Raw genomic sequence first — 24128 nt, forward strand, 5'->3', positions numbered from 1 at the left:
TATATTAAGTTGCGATCGGATGTCTTACAGATCTCCTACTTACGTATTGTACTTAGTGAACCTGGATGTGCCTCGTGTGTAAAATTAAGGAGAAAGTATCCCTGTTGTTGATCGATCAATCAAATTTATTTATAAAGCAGTTTTTACATCTGCAATTGTCAGACCCCAAACAGCAAAGCATAAGCAAGAGCACAGTGGCTAGGAAAAACTCCCTAAAAGGAAGAAACCTAGAGAGGAACCAGGCTGAGAGGGGTTGCCAGTCCTCTTCTGGCTGTACCGGATAGAGATTTCCAATAGCTTTTAACAAAGACACGGTAAGTAAAGAAATAAACATTTGTTGGTGTAGTGGCTAAAGGAGGCCGGTTGGTCCAGTGGAGGCAGCTCAACCAGGTGGACTTGGTCAGCAGGGGTTCCATAGGACTGGGATCAGCAGCACAACCAAGTGGGCTCAGGCAATGAATGTCTGGGTGTATTCAGGCCAGGGTGCCCTCAGCCACGTTCCTCTGCGTTTTCCACTTCCACGGGAGAGACAGAAAGATAAAACAGACATTTACAAGTAATTTATGTCAACACATATTTTGTTAAATCAGGGGTCGGTCTTCCATAATTTTTCACTCATAAGCAGTAGTAAACTACATGAAAAATGATTTCATAAAAAAAAAAGAAAAACATAACTTGGTAGGAATGCAGTCAAGTTGTACAAAGGAAAGGGTCTCTGATCCTACCACACATTAACAGTTGATTCACCTGTGGCGGGAAAGTGGTATGTTTACATCTCGTACAGGCTACATGTTTGTGTGTAAGTTAGCTGTGTTACCATCCCTGCAGCCTAGTCTACAATGAAACAAAAGCCTAAGAGTGATAAAAATGCCCTGTGGTTTTGAATGTCAAATGTCGTGATGATTTAATCTATTGCTGTCCGTGATGCTGAATCTCAGCTAGTATCCTAATTGTGCTTGGCAAGGGCTTATCAATTTCTTCCCTCCTAACACTCATTTTTTTTGCGATGGCTCTTACTGTCACCGACCCATGTGTTAAACACATTTGTATGAAATATTTCAGTCTAATGCCAAATCCCCCTTAAAACAAGCCTATGATGACAGTGGAAAGCAAAAAAACTGCAGTAACACTATAGTTAGGAACAGACCTTGGGGGGAAGCATCCTCTCGTTGCTGCTGACAGGTCGGCAGGGTGGAGATGGTTGTTTCTTCCACCGGCAATCTGAATGGGAATGTTGATCGGCGGTTGTTGACTGGTACAACCACTGGCAGGAGGAGGTCATTTACTGTAAAAGAATGGAGTAGCATATTATTGTTTAGGGGCATTTGCCAAATTGAAATTTCAGTTAGGAATTGATTCACTTAAGACAATATAGGATGACTTCATAACTGAAGATTCCAGTGACAACATAGAACTGTTTTCAGTTCTTGGTTATACCTCACCTTGCTCTGATTCTTGCACTTGTTTCTCTGGATATGCACTGTTCAAATTCACATAGGCAGCGAGGTAAACAACGTATTTCTTCCTTTCTATCTCCATGTTGAAGTCCTGGAATTGGGGCGTTCCTGAGTTATCGTACAGCATCCATCGCCCTCCTTCTTGTTTAACACACAGCACCATGTGTTTGATCTCTGCTGTGATCAAACCCAGCAAAAGGAACTGAAGCTCGTACTTCCTGTTAGGAGTAGAAATTCAATCAGAATGGACATAAGACAAAACAGAAGCTGTATTTGGGTTGGCATTGGGTTATGCCCAATGTTAACTTTTATGCATTTCCCTAACCTCACTGAAACTAACCTTAACCTAACTCTCATTCCTAAACCGGTCAAATATCCACTTCCAAATATTTAACCTCAGTATTGGATCACAGCCTTTAATCTCCTAATTTTCTGCGTTCTAAATGCACCATACTGGTAGTGACACCAAACATAGCCTACAAGTTAAACCTTAAAAGCATTATGCAGTTCAACCTAACAGTACCTTGAAAAATCATCCGTGATGACATGAGGAGGAATACATCCGTTTCCCATTCGGCCAAGCATATTCACCAGGATGAGTTTAGGGTCAATTACGGTGTCCAGGATGTAAACGTGACCATATATCTTAAAATTGCTTTCACAATACACAGAAAGAGAAACACGACAGGATGGACAGAGAAAATCAAATAACAGTTTCAAAAATCAAAATGCCATTGGCCTCTTAACAAAATGTGTCTTTCATGTTTATATTTCATATGGTATTTGCACACACCTATAAAGTATACTGATTTCTTAGAACTGTAAAATAAATGTAATCCGATAAAGTAGAGAATGAATAATTAAATAGAACCTGCTTGTTTATAACAATGAAATAGAAAAGGTAGTCAATGATGACTTATTACCTCAGTGTTCCATTGTAAATGCAAGCTGAGGGGCTCATATCGTGATCGTTGTTGTCGTCTTCATATTTGACAATTGTCAGGTCATCGAAATTTGGTAGGAAGTCTTCGACATAGCCACTACAATCTAGACATTCGTTTTGGGAAAAGTATCGTTTTCTTCCAACACGCAAATCTAAGTTAATAAGCCAAAGACCCATTGCCTCATTATACATTTTGTTATCGAGAAAGGTTATGACTGCACCGACTGTGTTGTCTGTCATAAAATAATCTTTGATTTTGCTAAATCTTGTTGCTGTTATATGTATTCCGGCCAATAGACTGCTCAGAACACAGGTGTTTTGGAAAAGGAGTCCAACAAATGTTCCTCCTGGCAACATGTAAGGGCTCTCCTCTCCTCTGATTAGCTTCTCCGAGTCTTGGTGAGACCTGGAAAGACATTCAGGCAAATAAATGAAGTTGTCGCCAAACAAAAACACATTTGTTGTGTGGCAACATTGTAGTGTAGTTTCTTTTCTTTTCACCAGACCCTTACCCTCGAGGGATGTTCCGAGCTGCATCCACAAATAAGAAAATGAGAAGGTAAATTAGTGTTATACCAAATAATGAAACCGTTATCAAATCTATACGAGATTTTTGACATGTTGTTCTATTTTCACTTACCCAGTTTGACATAGTAGCTATATATAGTCTTAAGGCCAGGTCTGTAGGTGAAACACAAAACATTCTAAAATGTATTAAATATATATATATATATACAGTGCCTTGCGAAAGTATTCGGCCCCCTTGAACTGTGCGACCTTTTGCCACATTTCAGGCTTCAAACATAAAGATATAAAACTTTTTTTTTGTGAAGAATCAACAACAAGTGGGACACAATCATGAAGTGGAACGACATTTATTGGATATTTCAAACTTTTTTAACAAATCAAAAACTGAAAAATTGGGCGTGCAAAATTATTCAGCCCCCTTAAGTTAATACTTTGTAGCGCCACCTTTTGCTGCGATTACAGCTGTAAGTCGCTTGGGGTATGTCTCTATCAGTTTTGCACATCGAGAGACTGAAATTTTTTCCCATTCCTCCTTGCAAAACAGCTCGAGCTCAGTGAGGTTGGATGGAGAGCATTTGTGAACAGCAGTTTTCAGTTCTTTCCACGATTCTCGATTGGATTCAGGTCTGGACTTTGACATTCTAACACCTGGATATGTGAACCATTCCATTTGAACCATTCCATTGTAGATTTTGCTTTATGTTTTGGATCATTGTCTTGTTGGAAGACAAATCTCCGTCCCAGTCTCAGGTCTTTTGCAGACTCCATCAGGTTTTCTTCCAGAATGGTCCTGTATTTGGCTCCATCCATCTTCCCATCAATTTTAACCATCTTCCCTGTCCCTGCTGAAGAAAAGCAGGCCCAAACCATGATGCTGCCACCACGTTTGACAGTGGGGATGGTGTGTTCAGCTGTGTTGCTTTTACGCCAAACATAACGTTTTGCATTGTTGCCAAAAAGTTCAATTTTGGTTTCATCTGACCAGAGCACCTTCTTCCACATGTTTGGTGTGTCTCCCAGGTGGCTTGTGGCAAACTTTAAACAACACTTTTTATGGATATCTTTAAGAAATGGCTTTCTTCTTGCCACTCTTCCATAAAGGCCAGATTTGTGCAATATATGACTGATTGTTGTCCTATGGACAGAGTCTCCCACCTCAGCTGTAGATCTCTGCAGTTCATCCAGAGTGATCATGGGCCTCTTGGCTGCATCTCTGATCAGTCTTCTCCTTGTATGAGCTGAAAGTTTAGAGGGACGGCCAGGTCTTGGTAGATTTGCAGTGGTCTAATACTCCTTCCATTTCAATATTATCGCTTACACAGTGCTCCTTGGGATGTTTAAAGCTTGGGAAATCTTTTTGTATCCAAATCCGGCTTTAAACTTCTTCACAACAGTATCTCGGACCTGCCTTGTTCTTCATGATGCTCTCTGCGCTTTTAACAGACCTCTGAGACTATCACAGTGCAGGTGCATTTATACGGAGACTTGATTACACACAGGTGGATTGTATTTATCATCATTAGTCATTTAGGTCAACATTGGATCATTCAGAGATCCTCACTGAACTTCTGGAGAGAGTTTGCTGCACTGAAAGTAAAGGGGCTGAATAATTTTGCACGCCCAATTTTTCAGTTTTTGATTTGTTAAAAAAATATCCAATAAATGTCGTTCCACTTCATGATTGTGTCCCACTTGTTGTTGATTCTTCACAAAAAAATACAGTTTTATATCTTTATGTTTGAAGCCTGAAATGTGGCAAAAGTTCGCAAATTTCAAGGGGGCCGAATACTTTCGCAAGGCACTGTATATGTAATGTATTTACATTAAGATATAATGGGATCATAGCTATATTCAATACAATTCCTCATGGTTGGTGTCTTGACAGATTTGTCCCAAATCGTGTGACATAAAACATTACTTTTCTGTCCTTGCATTTATGGAAGTGCAAGCTGTTCAGTGGCGACCAGTCATTCAGGGCAGGTAGGGCAGAGCCCCACCTGTTTTGAGCCCCACACTTTTTAGGTCAAATAACATTTTCAAAATAGTATGTACAATTGAAGTCGGAAGTTTACATACACTTAGGTTGGAGTCATTAAAACTTGTTTTTCAACCACTCCACAAATTTCTTGTTAACAAACTATAGTTTTGGCAAGTCGGTTAGGACATCTACTTTGTGCATGACACAAGTCATTTTTCCAACAATTGTTTACAGACAGATTATTTAACTTCTAATTCACTGTATCACAATTGCAGTGGGTCAGAAGTTTACATACACTAAGTTGACTGTGCCTTTTAAACAGCTTGGAAACTTCCTGAAAATGATGTCATGGCTTTAGAAGCTTCTGATAGGCTAATTGACATCATTTGAGTCAATTGGAGGTGTACCTGTGGATGTATTTCAAGGCCTACCTTCAAACTCAGTGCCTCTTTGCTTGACATCATGGGAAAATCAAAAGAAATCAGCCAAGACCTCAGAAAAACAAATGTAGACCTCCACAAGTCTGGTTTATCCTTGGGAGCAATTTCCACATTCATCTGTACAAACAATAGTATGCAAGTATAAACACCATGGGACCACGCAGCCGTTATACCTCTTAGGAGGGAGACGCGTTCTGTCTCCTAGAGATGAATGTACTTTGGTGCGAAAATGCAAATCAATCCCAGAACAACAGCAAAGGACCTTGTGAAGATGCTGGAGGAAACGGGTACAAAAGTATCTATATCCACAGTTAAACAAGTCCTATATCGACATAACCTGAAAGGCCACTCAGCAAGGAAGAAGCCACTGATACAAAACCGCCATAAAAAAGCCAGACTACAGTTTGCAACTGCACATGGGGACAAAGATCGTACTTTTTGGAAAAATGTCTTCTGGTCTGATGAAACAAAAATAGAACTGTTTGGCCATAATGACCATCTTTATGTTTGGAGGAAAAAGGGGGAGCCTTGCAAGCCGAAGAACACCATCCCAATCGTGAAGCACGGGGGTGGCAGCATCATGTTGTGGGGGTGCTTTGCTGCGGGAGGGACTATTATGTGGATATATTGAAGCAAAATCTCAAGACAAAGAACTGAAAACTGCTGTTCACAAATGCTCTCCATCCAACCTCACTGAGCTCGAGCTGTTTTGCAAGGAGGAATGGGAAAACATTTCAGTCTCTCGATGTGCAAAACTGATAGAGACATACCCCAAGCGACTTACAGCTGTAATCGCAGCAAAAGGTGGCGCTACAAAGTATTAACTTAAGGGGGCTGAATAATTTTGCACGCCCAATTTTTCAGTTTTTGATTTGTTAAAAAAGTTAGAAATATCCAATAAATGTCGTTCCACTTCATGATTGTGTCCCACTTGTTGATTCTTCACAAAAAAATACAGTTTTATATCTTTATGTTTGAAGCCTGAAATGTGGCAAAAGGTCGCAAAGTTCAAGGGGGCCGAATACTTTCGCAAGGCACTGTAGTTACACCAGCTCTGTCAGGAGGAATGGGCCAAAATTCACCCAACTTATTGTGGGACGCTTGTGGAAGGTTACCCAAAACGTTTAACCCAAGTTGAGTGTATGTAAACTTCTGACCCACTGTGAATGTGATGAAATAAATAAAAGCTGAAATAAATAATTCTCTCTACTATTATTCTGGCATTTCGCATTCTTAAAATAAAGTGGTGATCCTAACTGACCTAAGACAGGGAATTCTTACTAGGATTAAATGTCCGGAATTGTGAAAAACTGAGTTTAAATGTATTTGGCTAAGGTGTATGTAAATTTCCGACTTCAACTGTATATACTACTCTCTACTCTACTCTCTCTCTCAAAAGGACCACAATGGAAATAAGTCCCAGACTTTATTGTGTGTGATCCTCAATGATTTTATTCATGTGCATGTATGGCTTTTAAGTTGTATGTGTGCTTGTTTTTTAAAATGGTCGAATTAATAAACAAAAACTAAACTCTTCACAGAACAGCGCAAACTTTCTCGAACCAGAATAGAAAGAGGAGTGGGAGGACCCGGTGCACAACTGAGCAAGAGGACAAGTACATTAGAGTGTCTAGTTTGAGAAACAAACGCCTCACAAGTCCTCAACTGGCAGCTTCATTAAATAGTACCCGTAAAACACCAGTCTCAACGTCAACAGTGAAGAAGCGACTCCGGGATGCTGGCCCTGTAAGAATCAAATACCCCTAGAGAATTTATGTTTATCATTTATTATTGTCTGTTTGATTTACAGCAGGGCCTCGTTAGATTTAACAAAGAAAGCATCAAGGTAATGAGTTCATGTTTTCATATGTCTTTGTGCCTCGGATTTGATACCGAGTCTACTGTGCTCCGAGTCTACTTTGCGCAATTGTGTAGAATAGACTATTGAGCAACACTCAACACTATTCATATGAATTATTCTGGAAATAATGACAACAGGTTACATAGCCTATTGGTCTTATTCACAATATGATCTGTCAATAAAACAACAGTACAAATGCATTTTGTTTTCCATGTTAGACCTGCAATTTTAAACAATACAAGGGGCTTGAAGTTGCCTCCTTGAACTTGAATTTGCAGCTCAGAAATACTGGAATAAGCCTACCTTGAAAATCAGACATTTCCTCTGCTTGGTGGTTGAAAAGTTATTGTAATTATTGTAGGCATTTTATAAATTAACCTGCTCCCTTATAATTATCTGTGATTTCATTTTTGATCAGGTTTTGTGAGAGATATGGCCACTTTTGTTTGTTTCCCACCCCTTTAATTGAATGGTGTTGTGCTACTCTGCTGTGTTAAAACCATGTGTGGTTATTACATCTAATGTTGGATTCAATTTGGCTTTCCATACAAATCCTTCCATTAAAAAAGGAACCTGGTTTTTGGTCACTTTATCATTATAAAAACAGCGATGATGAGATTCAAATGGTGAGATGAATTCTACCACTATGCATGGTTTTATTATGTGTGCCTGCGTCGGCCACATAGGCTTCAGAAAAAGTGCCACGCATGAATCCAATCTATTGAGTTAGAAGCAATGTCCACATTATTCTCACATATTGTTACGTAAAAACAACGGTCTACTTTTATTTATTTATTTGTACACTTTTTGCCTGCTTTTTTGGGGTGGGGGGGGGGTTCTATATTAGGCCTTATATGTAAAATTATAGACATTATACAATTGTATAACATTGAAAATTACAATTAAGCGCTTGCAAAAGTCCCTGAAAGTCCTTGAATGTGACTTGCCAGTATCTGTATGAACCCTTCTTAAGGGATGTATAGTCCTAGACCTATGTTGTTGTATAGCTGGAGTTATGGGTCAATTTGCATATATTCCTTTTTATTCTTAGAAAGCTACACATGTGGAACTGCATTAACATCCTTTTTAGTTTTGTTTTAAACCAATTTTGAAATGTTGATCCCAATGTCACACATTGGCCCCATTATTTATAGAAAAACCCACTTGTAGAATCTATGCCAAGGCGCATTGAAGCTATTGTGGCAGCTGGTGGTGACCCAACACCCTATGAAAACGCTTTATGTTGTATATGTTTTCTTTATGTTGGCAGTTACATGTTACTACACGGAAAAGGGAACAGCTGGATAGGGAAAACGGGCTTGAGTCGCTCAAAAGGGAATATAACTTTGTGTATAAAGTTTGGGATAACACAATGTCATGTGTACAACATCTAAAGACCTGCATCACCATACTGAGAGATTTGCCGTTTATAAAAGGACATATTTGGTTATTTTTGGAGCCGTTGTTCATGTTTATCCAGTGCACCCATACTATACAACGATGATAAAGAAGGGGAGTTTGGGTAAGTTTCTCATTAACATGGTGAATCACAAAGAAAGGTGTCTGGACCATTCTACAACATTCCATTTACATAAAAAATAGAGATTTGGATGTAAAAAATAAAACTTCTCCTTTGATACTTGGGGAAAGCACCGTTGGCAGCCCTTACAGTTGTGCATTTTCTTAAATAAGATTCTACAACTCTTAAGGCATCATATATCCATTGTTTTGGTCAAATTTGCTCAAACTCAGTAAATTTGGTTAGGAATCATTAATGGACAGTAATGTATGTAATTGTCCCGCTGAAAAACAAAACTGTATCCCAGGGTTAGGTTTTCAAAAGACGGAGGTGGGTTTCTGCTCCTTTCGTATAAATGTTTTATCCTGATTCAAATGTATTTATAAAGCCCTTTTTACATCAGCCGATGTCACAAAGTGCTGTACAGAAACCCAGCCTAAAACCCCAAACAGCAAGCAATGCAGATGTAGAAGCACGGTGGCTAGTCACTGATAAACTCCCCAGTCCCTGCTGGTGGCAAGCTTACCCATAACATGATGCTGCCACCATAATACTTGCAAATACAGAGGGTTTCACTTACGGTATGGCACGGTATGGTAGTCGCCATACCCTAGCTCAACAATTTAAAATGGGCTACTAAAATCATTCCAATCTCGATTAAAATATATATTTTTTTTAACAGGGGCTTTCTTCTTTTCGCTTTCTCATATAGGCCACTAATGTGGAGTGAATGCAATGTTGTTGATCCTCTGTATTTTCAAGTATTGTGGTGGCAGCATCATGTTATGGGTATGCTTGTCACTGGCAAGTTCAGGATCAAAATAAATATGAAAGGAGAAAAGCCAATTAAAAAAGTTAGAGGAAAACCTTCCGTAACCTTGTGAAAACCCTGGGATAGAGGTGTATTTTTAGGTGGGAGAATTACACATTTTAATTCCAAAGACACACCAGAATGGCTTTCCAAGAGGTGTTGAGTGTTTCTGAATGGTCCAGTCTCAGTCCGGATTCAAATCTGCTTGAAAATCAGAGAGAAGGTTTGAATATTGCTGTCCATCAATGATTCCTACTTAATGAGCAATTTTCACAAAAACTATGGCTATTATGTTGCCCTAAAAGTTGCTCAATACATCTTCATGTTTTATTAATTTGGAACATTTTCTATAATTTCTGTTTCACATTGAAAATATGCAGTAGGTTGTATAGATTGGTAGGAAAAAATCTAATGTAATCCCTTTGTAGATTCAATTTTAAGGCAGCAAAATGTGAAGACTGTGCAATGGTGTGTAGACTTTCACTAGCTAGTCACTGTAAATGAATGATAAGTTGTCATACATCTTTTGTGGTAAAGAACAGGAAATGAAAGCGGTTGAAGAGGATACTTTAGCTTCTCTGCCATTTACCCCTAACACGTATTACTCGCTCATCTTAAAAAGGAAATGAATCAAGGCGTCTGCCTACCAATCTGTCGACTTTCTAGTATTTCCCTAGTCTTCCAATGAGTTTGAGCTGCTTTATATAGCCAGAGGCCAAAATCAGATTTACATTTTCCCATGTTTAAACTTGTTTTAATAACAAGTGAGTAAATAGCAGAGAGGCTAGTAATTGTCTTCAATCGCTTTCATTTCCTGTAGTTTACCACCATTCACACTGATAATGGCTTGCCGCAAAAAAAAAATGGTACATTTTTTGAATAACTTTTTTCTGCACAATAAACTTTTGAACTTCAATATATCCCAATAAACCATCTCTTTTTTTGCCTCAGTTTTGGATTATTTCTTTTTTTTCAACGGTGTGCAGCTCTCAATGTCTTCCTGTATTATACCACAATATGTATAATAGCTTAACTTCCTGTAATGTGGTGTCTGTCTACTGTATTATTTTACAGGACTATCATAATCTAGACAATATTATAAAGGATAATTTAGTTTAAAAGAGCTATAAAGTACCTTGGTTCAGATAACGCCATCTTCTCTTCTCTTGCCAAGTGTTTCAAAATGGACACGCACATCACTTAAATAACTTCCTGTATTTGCATGATATCAACTGAGTGGTTGACTTCTCATGATGTCACCATCACGTTTACAGTTGCTCCTTGCCTATACACAACGCAGAGTGCCTGGATACAGCCCTTAGTCATGGTATATTAGCCACATACCACAAACCCCCGAGGTGCCTTATTGCTATTATAAACTGGTTGCCAACGTAATTAGAATAGTGAAAATAAATGTTTTTTCATACCCGTGGTATACGATCTGATATACCACGGATGTCAGCCAATCAGCATTCAGAGGTCGAACCACCCAGTTTACAATAGTGCACAGGCTATTCTGATTATCTATAAAAAATAATGGCACTAACACTAGTGAGAAATGGAGAAGAATAAGGTCCCAGATCTCTTTGTGCTTTAGAAGTTGCCGAAAGAGCGCAAAGAGATCTAGTACAAGGACTATAGTGGATTTACCTGTAGCCTGATTCATAGACTGTTCTCTCTACTACCGCATGGCAAGCGGTACCGGAGTGCCAAGTCTAGGACAAAAAGGCTTCTCAACAGTTTTTACCCCCAAGCCATAAGACTCTTGAACAGGTATTCCGGGTAGCCATTTGATTATCTGCATTATGTGCCCCCCCCAATCCCTCTTTTGCTGCTGCTACTCTCTGTTTATCTTATATGCATAGTCACTTTAACTATATATTCATGTACATACTACCTCAATTGGCCCGACCAACCAGTGCTCCCGCACATTGGCTAACCGGGCTATCTGCATTGTGTCCCGCCACCCACCAACCTCTCTTTTACACTACTGCTGCTCTCTGTTCATCATATATGCATAGTCACTTTAACTATATCTACATGTACATACTACCTCAATCAGCCCGACTAACCAGTGTCTGTATGTAGCCTCGCTACTGTATGTAGCTTCGCTACTGTTTTTCACCGTTGTTTTTATTTCTTTACTTGCCTATTGTTCACCTAATATCTTTTTTGCACTATTGGTAAGTAAGCATTTCACTGTAAGGTCTACTACACCTGTTGTATTCAACGCATGTGACAAATAAACTTTGATTTGATTTGATTCATAGAAGAGATGAGCTAAGACTGAGATTTGGACAACAGCCTATCCTCCTGGTTCTCTTGCACAGTATAATATGTCCATGGGTCTACACAATGTGGGTTAAATCTTTGTGGGGGAAAAAATAAAATGTGGGATGCATGCCAGCAAAGCCACTACACAACACTGAACAATACATTAATTACACTATAATGGTGACAAACGGTGCACACAAACTGTTAGGGCCTACATAAAACTGTCCCTACAGCAGTCCCAACATCTTACCACTACTACACCTGGGTATCAGCGGAGCCTTGTCTGGCAGCAAAAACAGTTCATTCAGCCTCATTTACTGCCTTAAAAAAAACATAGCTGATATGGCTGACTTGCTTAAACAAATGTGGTTTCTAATGACAATTGAGATGTACAAACTATGGCATAAGGGGACGACAAGCGGATAAGAGGCAATCCGTAATATCGATTAAGACAATAATGAGCGAGCTAGGATGGACGTTGTCAACAGAACTATTTGTTTAGCACTTTTGAAATGTACAGCGACAAAATTCAGAATATGGGCCATTCTTACAGTGTTCTCCCAGTACACCAAGTAAGAACCGTAGGATAAATAAAGGGGGCATATAAGCAGACAATGAAAGCTCTTGCAATATTCAATGATTATATTTCTCTAAAACAGGTTATAGGCTACATGTGCACCACCAAGTCAGAACAGTAGGCGAAAGAGGTGAAAATAGACCAAATTATTAGGGTGAGGTGTAACGGATGTGAAATGGCTAGCTAGTTAGCGGTGTTCGTGCTAAATAGCATTTCAATCGGTGACGTCACTTGCTCTGAGACCTTGAAGTAGTAGTTCCCCTTGCTCTGCAAGGGCCGCGGCTTTTGTGGAGCGATGGGTAACGATGCTTCGTGGGTGACTGTTGTTGATGTGTGCAGAGGGTTCCTGGTTCGCGCCCGGGTATGGGCGAGGGGACGGTCTAAAAATTATACTGTTACAGAGGCACATGGGCTACTAACAGCTTACTTACACAACATACACTTAGTATTACAGAATACATATCTCCCTGGAATATTACATAATTTATGCAGCAGCATACAATACATTTTTGGACTCATCTTGTTGTACTGTGCACACCTGAACAGGAAGGTGGCTCGGCGGTCCTTCATGGGCAAATTTTGTCATCAAAGTCTGGAGTTCTCTGGATTTATGGTGCTTTCAAAACAACTGGGAACTCAGAAAAAAACAAGGTAAAGTCATGATGACGTCATTGATCTGGAGGATAGGCTGTTGTCCAAATCTCAGTCTTAGCTCAGCTCTTGTATGAATCAAATCAAAGTTTATTTGTCACTTGCGTTGAATACAACAGGTGTAGTAGACCTTACAGTGAAATGCTTACTTACAGGCTCCAACCAGGTCGGAGCTCTAGAAAGAGGCCAGATTTACAATTCCCAGTCTGAGCTCGTTTATTTTATCTCTGGCCAATGACCTTGAGCCTTCTTGGATGGGCACTTCTAATTTAACTCTATGGGAGCACCCAAGGGACTAGAATTGTGTAGCTGTACTCTTAGACTTGGCAGTGACGTGGTATTCCCATGAGTGACAGAAAACTGAGCCAATCACGGCACAACGCTCTGTATTTCCTGCTGGTTTGCCCCAACACCACAGCAAGCACTGAGCTAGGCTGAAACACCTGCATTTTGGAGCTGCCTTTCTCAAGAAAACAAAAAAGAGACCATGTTTGTATGCGGCTTTATTAACTCAATTATATATATATATATATATATATATATATATATATATATATATATTATTTAAATTTTTTTTTTTTTTTTTACATTGTTTGCAAAATGATATGTGACACGTATTAATGCCAAAATAACATGCAAAACAGGCAACCTAAAAAACAGGCATGCTAAAAATGTGGGGCTCAAAATAGGTGGCCTGCCCTGAATGACGGGTCACCATTGTCTAGAAGTAAAATAGGGAGAGATGGGGTCACTCACTACACTTTCAACTGGCAAAATCTCTATGGTAGGACATGACATGATTGGTACATTTCTTATTCTTTTTTTTTTAAACTGTGGATTTGGTTATATGTGGTATCGTATCCCTATTAGATAAGGACCGCAATTAGACCCATGAAGACGCATGGGTCCAATTAACACAGTCGGCTCCAGTACCTGCTCCTGAGACAGGCAAGCCACACTGATCATTGTGAATAACACCGGTTTGCCTTAAGTTCCCAATTCCAGTGTTTCTGAATGGTCCAGTCTCAGTCCGGATTTAAATCTGCTTGAAAATCAGGCATTGTTACTGAGAGTAAATTAATCTGAGAAGTAACTATAAAAGGGAATCACAGGAGAGATGGAATCGGTAACAAATCTGGAGCAAAAGCACACCATCTGAAATACTTTGTAGCCTACTGTAATCAATGAACCTATTGAATGTACACTGTCATGGGTGGTGTACATTTGACTTCCCATGTGAAATTATATATTTCAACCACAAGGGGATATACATGTACCTACACAGAAGATAAACAAAGCATAATTTCCAGCACAGCCAGCAAGAACTTTAGCTAAAGATTTGTATAACTAAACCAATGCATGTCGTTTCAAATGGCAACAAATTAGTCATAGTGAACAGAACAAGCAAGGAGGTGGGCAGGGCCAAGTACGATCTTGCGAGATTCTATTGGCGCGTTCTAGCATACATTTGCATTATTCCGTTAGGGAACGCCTACTCTAAGTGTACGTATGCAACAACTCAATTCGCCTTTGCACTCCTTCTAAGCAACGCCTTTTTTAAAGACTTTGGCAAAGGGTAACGTATACAAAACATAGTCCACTCTGCTCGTAACAGATTGTAGTTTTGGGAACAGAAAACGGTATTGAGATCAAATGTTTAATCGATGAGAAAATGTGCAAAAATCGATTTTTCGTTCCCTCGTCTCCCACTGCCGACCCTTGGGCTTCCTCTCACTACCATATTTGGCCAAGCGGATGCCTCAGATTTATACATCCGTTAAATATCTGTCTCGTCGTTCTATCTGTACGGTAGCTGCCTCCGGTCCTCTACCATTACCGACCAAAGATGGCGGCGTCAGGAACCGCAGCCCCCCGTCGTCTTGTCCAGTATGTTGTGGTCCGGTCAGACCTGGTCCATACGTTGGCCTGGCCATTAGGGGCGGTTATAACGCAAGCCTGCCATGCTGCCATCGCTGCCATTCATCTGAACTACAACGACCCAGACACGCAGGAGTACTTGGCAGAACTGGACAGCATGCACAAAGTCGTCCTTCAGGTAGCTGGGACTGGGGTACTATTATTAGCTTGTAAGTTAATCAATATTATACTGCTTATAGTGAACTAAATCGATATGCCTGTGTTTTGCGCGAACGTGGGCAAAACAAGTTTCCTACTGACTTTGCCCATGCGCTCATATCAAGCTGCATAAAAATAGCATCTCAATACAAAATCATTTTTTTCGTAAAGTAAATATTTATACGTAAAGTTTCGTTATGTAAAGTAAATACAGTAGGATGGAATAATTATGCAGTGAAGGATGTGATTGCTGAGAAGATAAACTAATGCTTGTGATCTTCAACACCTACATTGCTTGCTGTTTGGGTTTTTAGGCTGGGTGTTTGTACAGCACTTTGAGATATCAGCCGATGTACGAAGGGCTATATAAATACATTTGATTTGATCTCCCTCTTCATCTTTTGGTCAGGCTGTGGACCAGGCCTCCCTCTCCAGCCTGTCTGAGATGCTGACAGCAAAGGGGATCGCCCACAAGCTGTGGATTGAGCAGCCAGAGAACGTCCCCACCTGCCTGGCCCTGAAACCTTACCCCAAAGACATTGTACATCCTCTGCTGCACAAGTTCAAGCTGTTCAAATGACACAGAGGGACAACATGCATTTGGTGAATGGAGTCTGGACCATGGCTCCACACCAGTCAGTTAATTTTGTGGTCTTTTTTTTGGTTGACCTGTGCATCTTGGTGATGCTGAAGGGGGAAGAACCAGCACTCAGTGTCCGTGCTCCAACTTCACAAGGAAGAATCCCACTCTGATAAGCAGTGTCAGTCTTCCTACAGTAACAAGGAGACATCACTCACTGAATGAAGACTGCCATAAAACGGGCATTTAAAGAGTGAATGTCTGTCCACCTAATTTGATGTGGCCACGTATCTTGTGATTCAATTAAATGGTGAATGGTTATGCAAGGTATTTTTCTAGCCGCCGATGGTTGGAGTCTGTTTACAAACATACAAGATGCATTAAAGATGGTCAACTAATTTGTGTCTTCTTGTATTATTAGTTACTTTACAATACACAGAATACAGTCCTTACAATAAACTGAGGTAGAAAGAGGTAATGTAACTAGTAGTGGCAATGTAGTGTGACAGTAATGAAAATGAGAAATACAGTATAGTAAAGAAAGACAATCAACCAACATTACATATCCCGTTTTAATTTGTGTTTTTATTGCAAATGTGTTGCATTCTCACATTCATGGATGTTATAGATTTGTTAGTCAAAGCATCATTTCCTTCAAGGTCTGCATCTTCACCTTGGAAAAGCAATAGAGGGACCGAACGCACGAGGTGTGTGTGTTGTGTGTGTGTAAACTTTGAACTTATCCCAGTCTGAGCAGCCAGATACCTCCCAAAAAATTGACAGACAAATAAGACTGTTTCAGTAGATGCAAAAACGTTGCTTTTCAGTCTACAGGGACCCCCTGTAGCTACTTGACCCAGCCTGAGACTGATTGTCTACGACATCCTAAGAAAAGGTAGGATTTATCCCAGGTATTCCACCTGGACACAGAAATAAAAACATGCATAATTCTCCCAGATACTTCATTCATATTGTCCCACCCACACAGCTGCTCTGATGCCTGTCTAAAAACACGTTTACACAAGTATAATAAACAAAACTGGACAAAATGAGTAAAATGTATAATATATATATTTATATTTATTTATATTAATTTTACAGGGGGAAAAGTGGAACCTCGTTTCAATGAGAAAGCATTGGCCTTATAAGTGGCGAGACAAGCTTTTGATTTCTCCATCCACAATCAACTTCAGTCTGGATTATGCAGCACTTACAATACTTGACAAACATCATCAGCAAACAGTTGCTCCAATACTCGGAACAGTTGAGAAGTAATACCTGTAGAAGGTAGAGTGCATTAATCTTAACAAGGATGATAGTTGTTTCTGCATTAGGCAGTATGTTACACGGTGGTGACAATTACAAAATAACAGACGCAGGGGACAGCAGTACACAGTGGCTGTTACTGCTTGGTAGGAATTACTAAGCCTAGAAATATATAGAATAGAACTGCTGCTGGTCCCGTGGGGCTCAGTTGGTAGAGCATGGCGCCTGCAACAGGGTTCGATTCCCACAGGGGACCAGTACAGGAAAATGTATTAACTCACTACTTACTGTAAGTCACTCTGGATAAAAGCATATGCTAAATGACTAAAATGCTACAGTATAGACCAGAGCACAATGATTGCTGGTAGCTAAGAGCAGAGTTGAGGAGGAATGTTTTGAACAGTTAAAGCTGCTGTAGCAGTATAGCTTCCGTCCCTCTCCTCGCCCCCTACCTGGGCTCGAACCAGGGACCCTCTGCACACAGACAACAGTCACCCTCGAAGCATCGTTACCCATCGCGCCCAACTACACTACTTCAAGGTCTCAGAGCGAGTGACGTCACCCGATTGAAACGCTATTAGCGCGCACCACCGCTAACTAGCTAGCCATTTCACATTGGTTACACAGGACAGGACGTATGAGTGTAAGCGCGTTAGTTAACTAATGGCCAAGAGGAGAGGGGCAGTGGATCACCTGAAGAAGAAAGGCATAGTTTAGATTGTGGCTCTGTGGCAGAGAGAAGGATCATATGTGAAACTACTAAGAGTACTAGTAGAGAATGTACACTTCTCTTTTGTAATCATATTGATGGGCTCTGCAACCAAGTTCTTAAGAACCTGAGAAATCTATATTTTACTTTCTATTATATTTAGGGCACAGGAGGCTGCTGAGGGGAGGACAGCTCATAATAATGTCTGAAACGAAGCAAAAGGAATGGCTTCAAACATGAAAACCACGTGTTCAATGTATTTGATACCATTACACCTATTCCGCTTTGGCCATTACCACGAGCCCGTCTTCCCCAATGAAGGTGCCACCAACCTCCTGTGATTTAGGGGATTTATGATTATTAAATAGTAATCTAATGTGAACATGAGTAGTATTTATGATGGCCTGTTTCCTCTAAATAATTCTGAGATAAAGTGCAAAAGTAGATTGTATTTCTTGCAAATTCCTGGAATATTTAGATTTCTTGTACAAAAGTAATGTAAAATGCAGCAAACTTGTTTTATAAAGGTAAAGATAAGAAAATCCTCATTAACATTATCATCAAACAGCGAGGAGCAGTCCTCTATGCAGAAAATACTGTATATACAAGAAGCACCTCAAACTTGGTATAAAGTATTCAGCTAAATAAATTGAAATATTTGATTGAATAATCTTAATCTGTGAGATTCAGTTGATAGAGCAGACCCACAAGTTCAGACAACTATCACCAATGCTAGTTGAGTAAAAAAATTCAATAATAATTGGTTCACTAGGTTTCACTTCTTCTTCTTTCAATAAACTAAAATACCTTGATTTAAATCATTGATTCAAATTCTAGTTTGCTTTGAATACCTAAATCAGTGTTAAAAAAAAGCTTTTTGTTAAGGTGCATAGCTAGCTGTTGCAAGTTTCTCTCTTCCTGTAAACAGTGACAGCATGTCAGGCCCTACAAGTCTTTTTGCGTCTTTGCCAGGAGTCAACGGCAACAAGGAGAGGAAGTTTCTAACTGATCATACTTTGGGATATTCCAAAGAATAGAAGTTAGATAAAAATACTAAATCTGATAGGTCACTTGTCAGTGTCTTAGGACAAATTGTGTGGAAAAGGAAAAAAAGGACAAACACGCAAAGCACAAACTACCACAAATTAGTAGTGTGGTCAAGGAGGAGATAGTATGTATAGACTATTTCCTTTTAGAAAAGTGAACAAACGCTACATTTTGTCTCGTCCAATTGCATGAGGCTTGCATATGATATGAATTAAACATCTTAAAGCTTTGGTCATTACTTTTTGAAAACGCTAAAAGTATATCAGGCGATCTACAAAAGCCCACTTAATTACTGAAGCGATGCTTCTCAGAATACAAGGTTCCACTTTCTCAGATCTGTTTAAACGTTTTAACATCAGAGAAATTAAATAATATGGCCTTTTTTTTGTGTGTGTTTTTGTTTGTTTTTAAATTAACCCGTACAAAAGCCAGTCCACACTGCTTCTCTCTCAGTAAAATCACATTCAGCAGTCGCTAACCCATTCTCTCACATAAAGAGCAATCAGAACAACACCCACAGGGAAACTTGCAGGTATGTAAAAAGAAGAAATCAAAATAAGGACATATTCAGTTTCCATCTTAAACACCAGATATACAGTATTAATCACATACATACACACACTCAGACAGTCATATACGTAACAAAAATAATAATACAAAAAAGAATAAAATGGAAGCGAGTAGTTAATACCATAAACTTGGAGCACTACATTTTGTCGATTCTGAACAAATACATATTCACATTGTCTGTTATATACATGTTGAAGAACCAGTTCAAATATTTACCTTGTACCTGTACTGAACGGACTGTCTTTGCCATTGAGCGACTCTTGCATATACGAATGTCTGTTAGTTAATGACCGTTGTCTAATGGTGCTTTGTATTTGGCATATTATATCCCAAATGCTAAACAGTTAATATTAACAGATCAGATGAACTTCTGCATTTGACGTAGTTCTATTAACACTTTCTATACAGTAATGCCTGTTCCTAAATGAGGAGCGAAGGCTGGAGAGTATGTGAAGAAGATATCCATGAAAAGTTATCTTTTGTAACACTTCTGGGAGTATGAAACCGTTAGCTGGTACCCTATATAGTACAAATGTATACTGAAAACAAATGAAATCCTTCCACATACATTCTGTTAATTTTGTCTTGCTTCCGTGTGTTTTGTAAAGTGTATGTTTATTTACATAAACCAAACAGTGGCTCAGGAATGGCTTTAACATTGATAAGTACTAATTGTTAACCCACATCCCTTTCAAATAGAAAATAAAACATTTACCTTATCAGAAGAAAGATACACTTAAATATCTCATCTATTAATCGTATATATATTGTTTTGAATTAAATGCAATAGGCTAAAAGCAAAGGAACATTTGAAGTGTCTTAGAATGACAGGAACAAGTGGTATGTCCAATCACAGTGTATCAGTTTCACCAATGAGTTTCCGAAGTGGAACTGCTACCAGCTTTTCATGTCAACTTGAATCAACACCACACGAAATTATGCCATTTTCAGGTTGAATTTGAGTTGTATGCTGAAGACACCTGAGCCACTGTTTGGGTATAACGCACAGGCACACAAACGCCATTGAAACAGTACACAACGTGATTCAGAAATCATAGCACATTAAAGTAGTTGGCATTCAATTTGAGGTCTCCGGAGGAGGATGGTGATCATGCATGCTATTTCAACTGATCATCCCTAACCCTCCTCGGTTATTAGCTGTGCTCGGGTAATGTTGCACACTTTGTAAAATACCTTGTATATACACAGTCAGATATCTAGTTGGACCATAACACCCTTAAGAAACCCTTCTGTTAGTCAGAAATATACATACCCGGGATAGAGCAGAGAAATACACATACCCGGGATAGAGCAGAGAAATACACATACCCGGGATAGAGCAGAGAAATACACATACTCGGGATAGAGCAGAGAAATACACATACCCGGGATAGAGCAGAGAAATACACATACCCGGGATAGAGCAGAGAAGCCAAAAGCCAAATTAGACTTGATTTTTCATTATCATTACGTCGCCGAACTTGGCTCTTTCTGTTGTTGCTTTCTCGTCATTTTCGGGTTTATTGCTTGTTAATAGGTTATTGTTTACCCACATAAATAAAACATGGTGTTTTTTGGCCAGACTTTCTATGCGACTGAATGTGTATAGTAAAATATCAGAGGTTAGCGCTGATAGACAGTGTCTGACTGGGCAACAGTAGTCACATGAGCAGTCAAAAAGAGCTGTAGTGTGTGGCCAGTGGAATGACATCATCACGGGCAGAGTTGGAGGAGAGAGAGCACTGTGTTTCCAAGAAAACACCCCATTCAACTTCCATCACTTCTGAGCGAGGAAGTTCTACGGTTACGAGTTACAACCTATTCATGTCATTATGTAATATTGAGAACCCATTCTTGTTCGTTTTGAGGTACATTTTAGGGGATTTAAAACATTCAAAGGGATGCCAAAACAGCAGAGCTAGCCATTTCTAAAACCAATCAAATTCTTATACCGAGATGTTCTTTTTTCACATTACAGAACACATTTAGCAGAGTTACATTTTCATAATGGCAAATATCGCCTTAAAAAATTATAATAACTGACATGTTACTCTCAAATAAAAAACGGAAGAAAACCGCATTGAATCACAATGTATAGTTTGAGCTAAAATCGACAGTTGCATTTTAGAGTAATTAAATGACGCTTTTGAAAGGAAAGTAGAAAGTGTGAACTCATCCCAATTTTTTGTCCATCTGTGCTGTACAATACTACCCACCTGCACGGTTACACATGACAAACAATACTGATAGGCCAAGGAGAGCCCAACATGGCTCATATTCACAGCTGCTGGGGAGATAAATGTGTAAGACAGACAGTTACTTTGACAGTCTGGTGGTTTGAAAATGTGAAATATGGTGTTGCCAACTGAGCAGAGCAGCGCAATCTCCCATCCCATCCCATCCCGGCTGCTTGTTGTCCTGACGACGCAGACGACCAGAACAGAGAAACAAAAACAAAAAACGAGAGCTGGGAATTTCCTCCCATCAGGCACTGCAATGGAGAGAGCTAGTCAGTCACAGATCCAGCTGAAACTGAGCTTCCCACTGCAGAGGTTAAAAACCTAACATTCCCAAAACGTTGTCCCCACAACGCCACCCCACGCTAGAGCAAAAGTTGAGACGACGGGTTAACCACCCACAGCTGAGCTCAGCTGCATGTTGATCGCATTCCCAAGACGCACTGCTGCGATGGACCTGACGGAACGGGCAATTAGGAACCAGATCCTCTTTTGACAACCACAACGACTTGGCAAAACCGGAAGCTGGTTCCTTTCTCAGAACAGAAAGCAGACTTTGTGTTGAAAGTAGGTAACCAGGAATGAGCGCTGAACAATAGCTGCTGCCTTATGGTACGGTATGGGCTGAGGCTGGCTGGCAGGCTGGCAGGTCAGACACACTCTTACCTGGACCTCAGTCTCCATCCCAGGGCCCTCCTAACCAGTCCGGCAGGTGTCTAAAACCAAAGGTGAGAAAGAGAAGAGGTCGGTGGTCTGTGGAGCACCTCTCTCCTGGCAGGCGGCTGAGCTGAGGAGTCACTCTGTGAGGAGCTGCTGGAGGAGGCTCTTCTGCTGGGACTGGCTGCTCTGAGGCCCCTGGGGGCCCTTCTGGGTACCTATGGACCCCGACTGGTTCAGGTAGGACTCGCTGCCCACCAGGTTCACCGTACACTGGACGTCGGCAAACACTTGAACCTGCTGTACCTGATGAGGAGAGGAGGGAGAGAGGAGGACATTAGTGAAATGGTTCACCACGACAGTTTTGGTCAGTTAAGGGCAGCTTGGACGGTCCGTTATTGCTTTTGTACTTGACTTCTAAGTTGAAGCGGCTGACATCAGGTGTGGCACCCTCACCTGATCGTTACACATGGAGTTGATGTCACCAAGGTTACTGTTGCCCATGCCAACAGGTGGTCCAATGGAAGGTAGCGAACCCACCGCCCCTGAGCCTCCTGCCATTGACACGGTGATACTCATGTTGTTGTAGACCCCCTGTTGCCCAAAGGCCTGGGGCGTCGTCTGACCAGACTGGCTGAACAAGCTGACACAGACAGAACACACATTCATGATACCAGTGGCTTAATGTACACTTCGTTCAGTTGCTACATCTGGTCATTACAATTACTAGGAAATTATATAGAAGCAGTCGATACATTTTGATACCTTCTTCACTCCAAATAATTAAACACATCTGGTATAATGTTACATAAGTGATTGTTTGAAAGAATCCTCTAAGAAACAAACAAGTAATTATGTAAAAATTATGTAATTATCATCTGACCATGTACTTTCTATGTAAATAACAAGTCAATAACAGACTATGCAATTTACACATTTACACAGGCATGGCTCTGGCCACCTCACCTGTTTCCGCCCATGCCAGCTTGCTGCCAACTCTTCATGTCAGGTGACTGGTACCCAGGAGGAGGCTGGGCCTGCTGGAGCAGAGGACTCTGGGTGGTGGAGTTCTGAGGGGACAGCAGGGGACTGGTGGGGCTGAGCTCTGGAGGGAACGAGGGGTCTCCTTGCTGGACCATACCTTTGAGGAGAAGGACAAAGAGATGCTGTTAGAACATTCTAGAGTCTAGACCATTTTGATATTGATATTTGTCAGCAGTACTTTATTCCATTTTCTATTGAACCTGTCTGCACACTACTTTTTGATATTGACAATCTCAGCACTTTATATGCTATTTTGATATTGATATTAACAGCAAATTGTATTGACAATTTCAGATGTTATAGAGACAGTGGTTATGGTGGATTCCCAGGTAGCCTAGTCACTCACCTGGTCCTCCAAACTGCTGGAAGAGCACAGGCTGCACCGCCGAGTTCACCGCCCCCCCAAACTGTCCCTGCATCCCCCCCATCATAGTTGCCTGGCTGCCCATAGGGCCCTGGCCCGACAACTTAGGGTCCTGGGTCCCTCCCATGGGGTTGAATAGGCTGGGGGAGCTGGGTGGGTTCCCTGGAATGGGGCTGTAGCCTGGATGGTAGCCAAACTGTTGTTGCTGTGGCTGGGGTCCTTTTTGTCCCCTGGTGGCTCCCATAGGCCCACCAACCCCCATGCCCTGCCTCATCAACATGACCTTCTGCTGCAGGAGTTGTCTCTGGCGGTGCTGGAAGCTGTAGAGCTCCCGCTGCCTCTGGGCCAGCATCTGGGCGTTCAGAGGAGGCTGCAGGGACAGAGAGAAAATAGGGGACTTTTTATCTACCAAACAGCCCTCAGTTTCCCAAATTAACTAAACCATCTGAAACAGACTGGAAGGAACTTTATTCAGAGAGAGGGATTAGCGGATGGAGAACAGAATAAGGCACTTAGTTTGCATACCAATAATTCAGTAT

The 24128-nt window shown here is 40.6% G+C and overlaps 3 protein-coding genes across 10 annotated transcripts in view; 1 reads left to right on the plus strand and 2 right to left on the minus strand.

The window, feature by feature from the left end:
* Window positions 1-104: 104 nt before the first annotated feature.
* LOC139407166 (uncharacterized) lies at window positions 105-10726 on the minus strand. Of its 4 annotated transcripts, none has more exons than XM_071150679.1 (9): window positions 10673-10726; window positions 5338-5463; window positions 3041-3081; window positions 2913-2931; window positions 2381-2806; window positions 1981-2112; window positions 1443-1675; window positions 1148-1285; window positions 105-515 (listed from the first exon to the last, which is right to left on the minus strand). In XM_071150679.1, the coding sequence occupies exons 5-9, from the start codon at window positions 2755-2757 to the stop codon at window positions 490-492; spliced, it is 906 nt and encodes a 301-aa protein (XP_071006780.1). In that variant the 5' UTR covers window positions 2758-2806; window positions 2913-2931; window positions 3041-3081; window positions 5338-5463; window positions 10673-10726; the 3' UTR covers window positions 105-489. The 4 variants fall into 4 exon arrangements, with proteins under 4 accessions (XP_071006780.1, XP_071006779.1, XP_071006778.1 ...); XM_071150678.1 differs by having other exon boundaries at window positions 105-747; window positions 10673-10712; XM_071150677.1 differs by lacking the exon at window positions 5338-5463 and having other exon boundaries at window positions 10673-10708.
* A 4076-nt stretch (window positions 10727-14802) lies between these two features.
* Window positions 14803-16093, plus strand: LOC139407799 (putative peptidyl-tRNA hydrolase PTRHD1). Its single transcript, XM_071151662.1, has 2 exons — window positions 14803-15095; window positions 15525-16093. The coding sequence occupies exons 1-2, from the start codon at window positions 14886-14888 to the stop codon at window positions 15693-15695; spliced, it is 381 nt and encodes a 126-aa protein (XP_071007763.1). The 5' UTR covers window positions 14803-14885; the 3' UTR covers window positions 15696-16093.
* Window positions 16094-16253: 160 nt separating this feature from the next.
* Window positions 16254-24128, minus strand: part of LOC139407167 (nuclear receptor coactivator 1-like) — an 86197-nt gene continuing 78322 nt past the window's right edge. For all 5 annotated transcript variants that reach the window (XM_071150685.1, XM_071150682.1, XM_071150683.1 and 2 more), the window contains 4 exons: window positions 23572-23959; window positions 23148-23322; window positions 22638-22824; window positions 16254-22487 (listed from right to left, as the gene is read on the minus strand). In XM_071150685.1, coding sequence (XP_071006786.1) covers window positions 22320-22487; window positions 22638-22824; window positions 23148-23322; window positions 23572-23959 — 918 coding nt within the window. In that variant the 3' untranslated portion in view covers window positions 16254-22319. The remainder of the gene's footprint in view (window positions 22488-22637; window positions 22825-23147; window positions 23323-23571; window positions 23960-24128) is intronic.

This window comes from Oncorhynchus clarkii, chromosome 4 (assembly GCF_045791955.1).
Source record: "Oncorhynchus clarkii lewisi isolate Uvic-CL-2024 chromosome 4, UVic_Ocla_1.0, whole genome shotgun sequence".
Lineage (NCBI taxonomy): Eukaryota > Metazoa > Chordata > Actinopteri > Salmoniformes > Salmonidae > Oncorhynchus > Oncorhynchus clarkii.

Coding starts and splice junctions, on each gene's coding strand:
- LOC139407166 (XM_071150677.1), bottom strand. CDS start 10,692: ATGGCGTTATCTGAACCAAG. Junction 2,113..2,380: donor ATTTACAATGGAACACTGAG/GTAATAAGTCAT, acceptor GTATTGTGAAAG/CAATTTTAAGATATATGGTC. Junction 516..1,147: donor AGAGGATGCTTCCCCCCAAG/GTCTGTTCCTAA, acceptor CTCCCGTGGAAG/TGGAAAACGCAGAGGAACGT.
- LOC139407799 (XM_071151662.1), top strand. CDS start 14,886: ATGGCGGCGTCAGGAACCGCAGCCCCCCGTCGTCTTGTCCAGTATGTT. Junction 15,096..15,524: donor TGCACAAAGTCGTCCTTCAG/GTAGCTGGGACT, acceptor TCTTTTGGTCAG/GCTGTGGACCAGGCCTCCCT.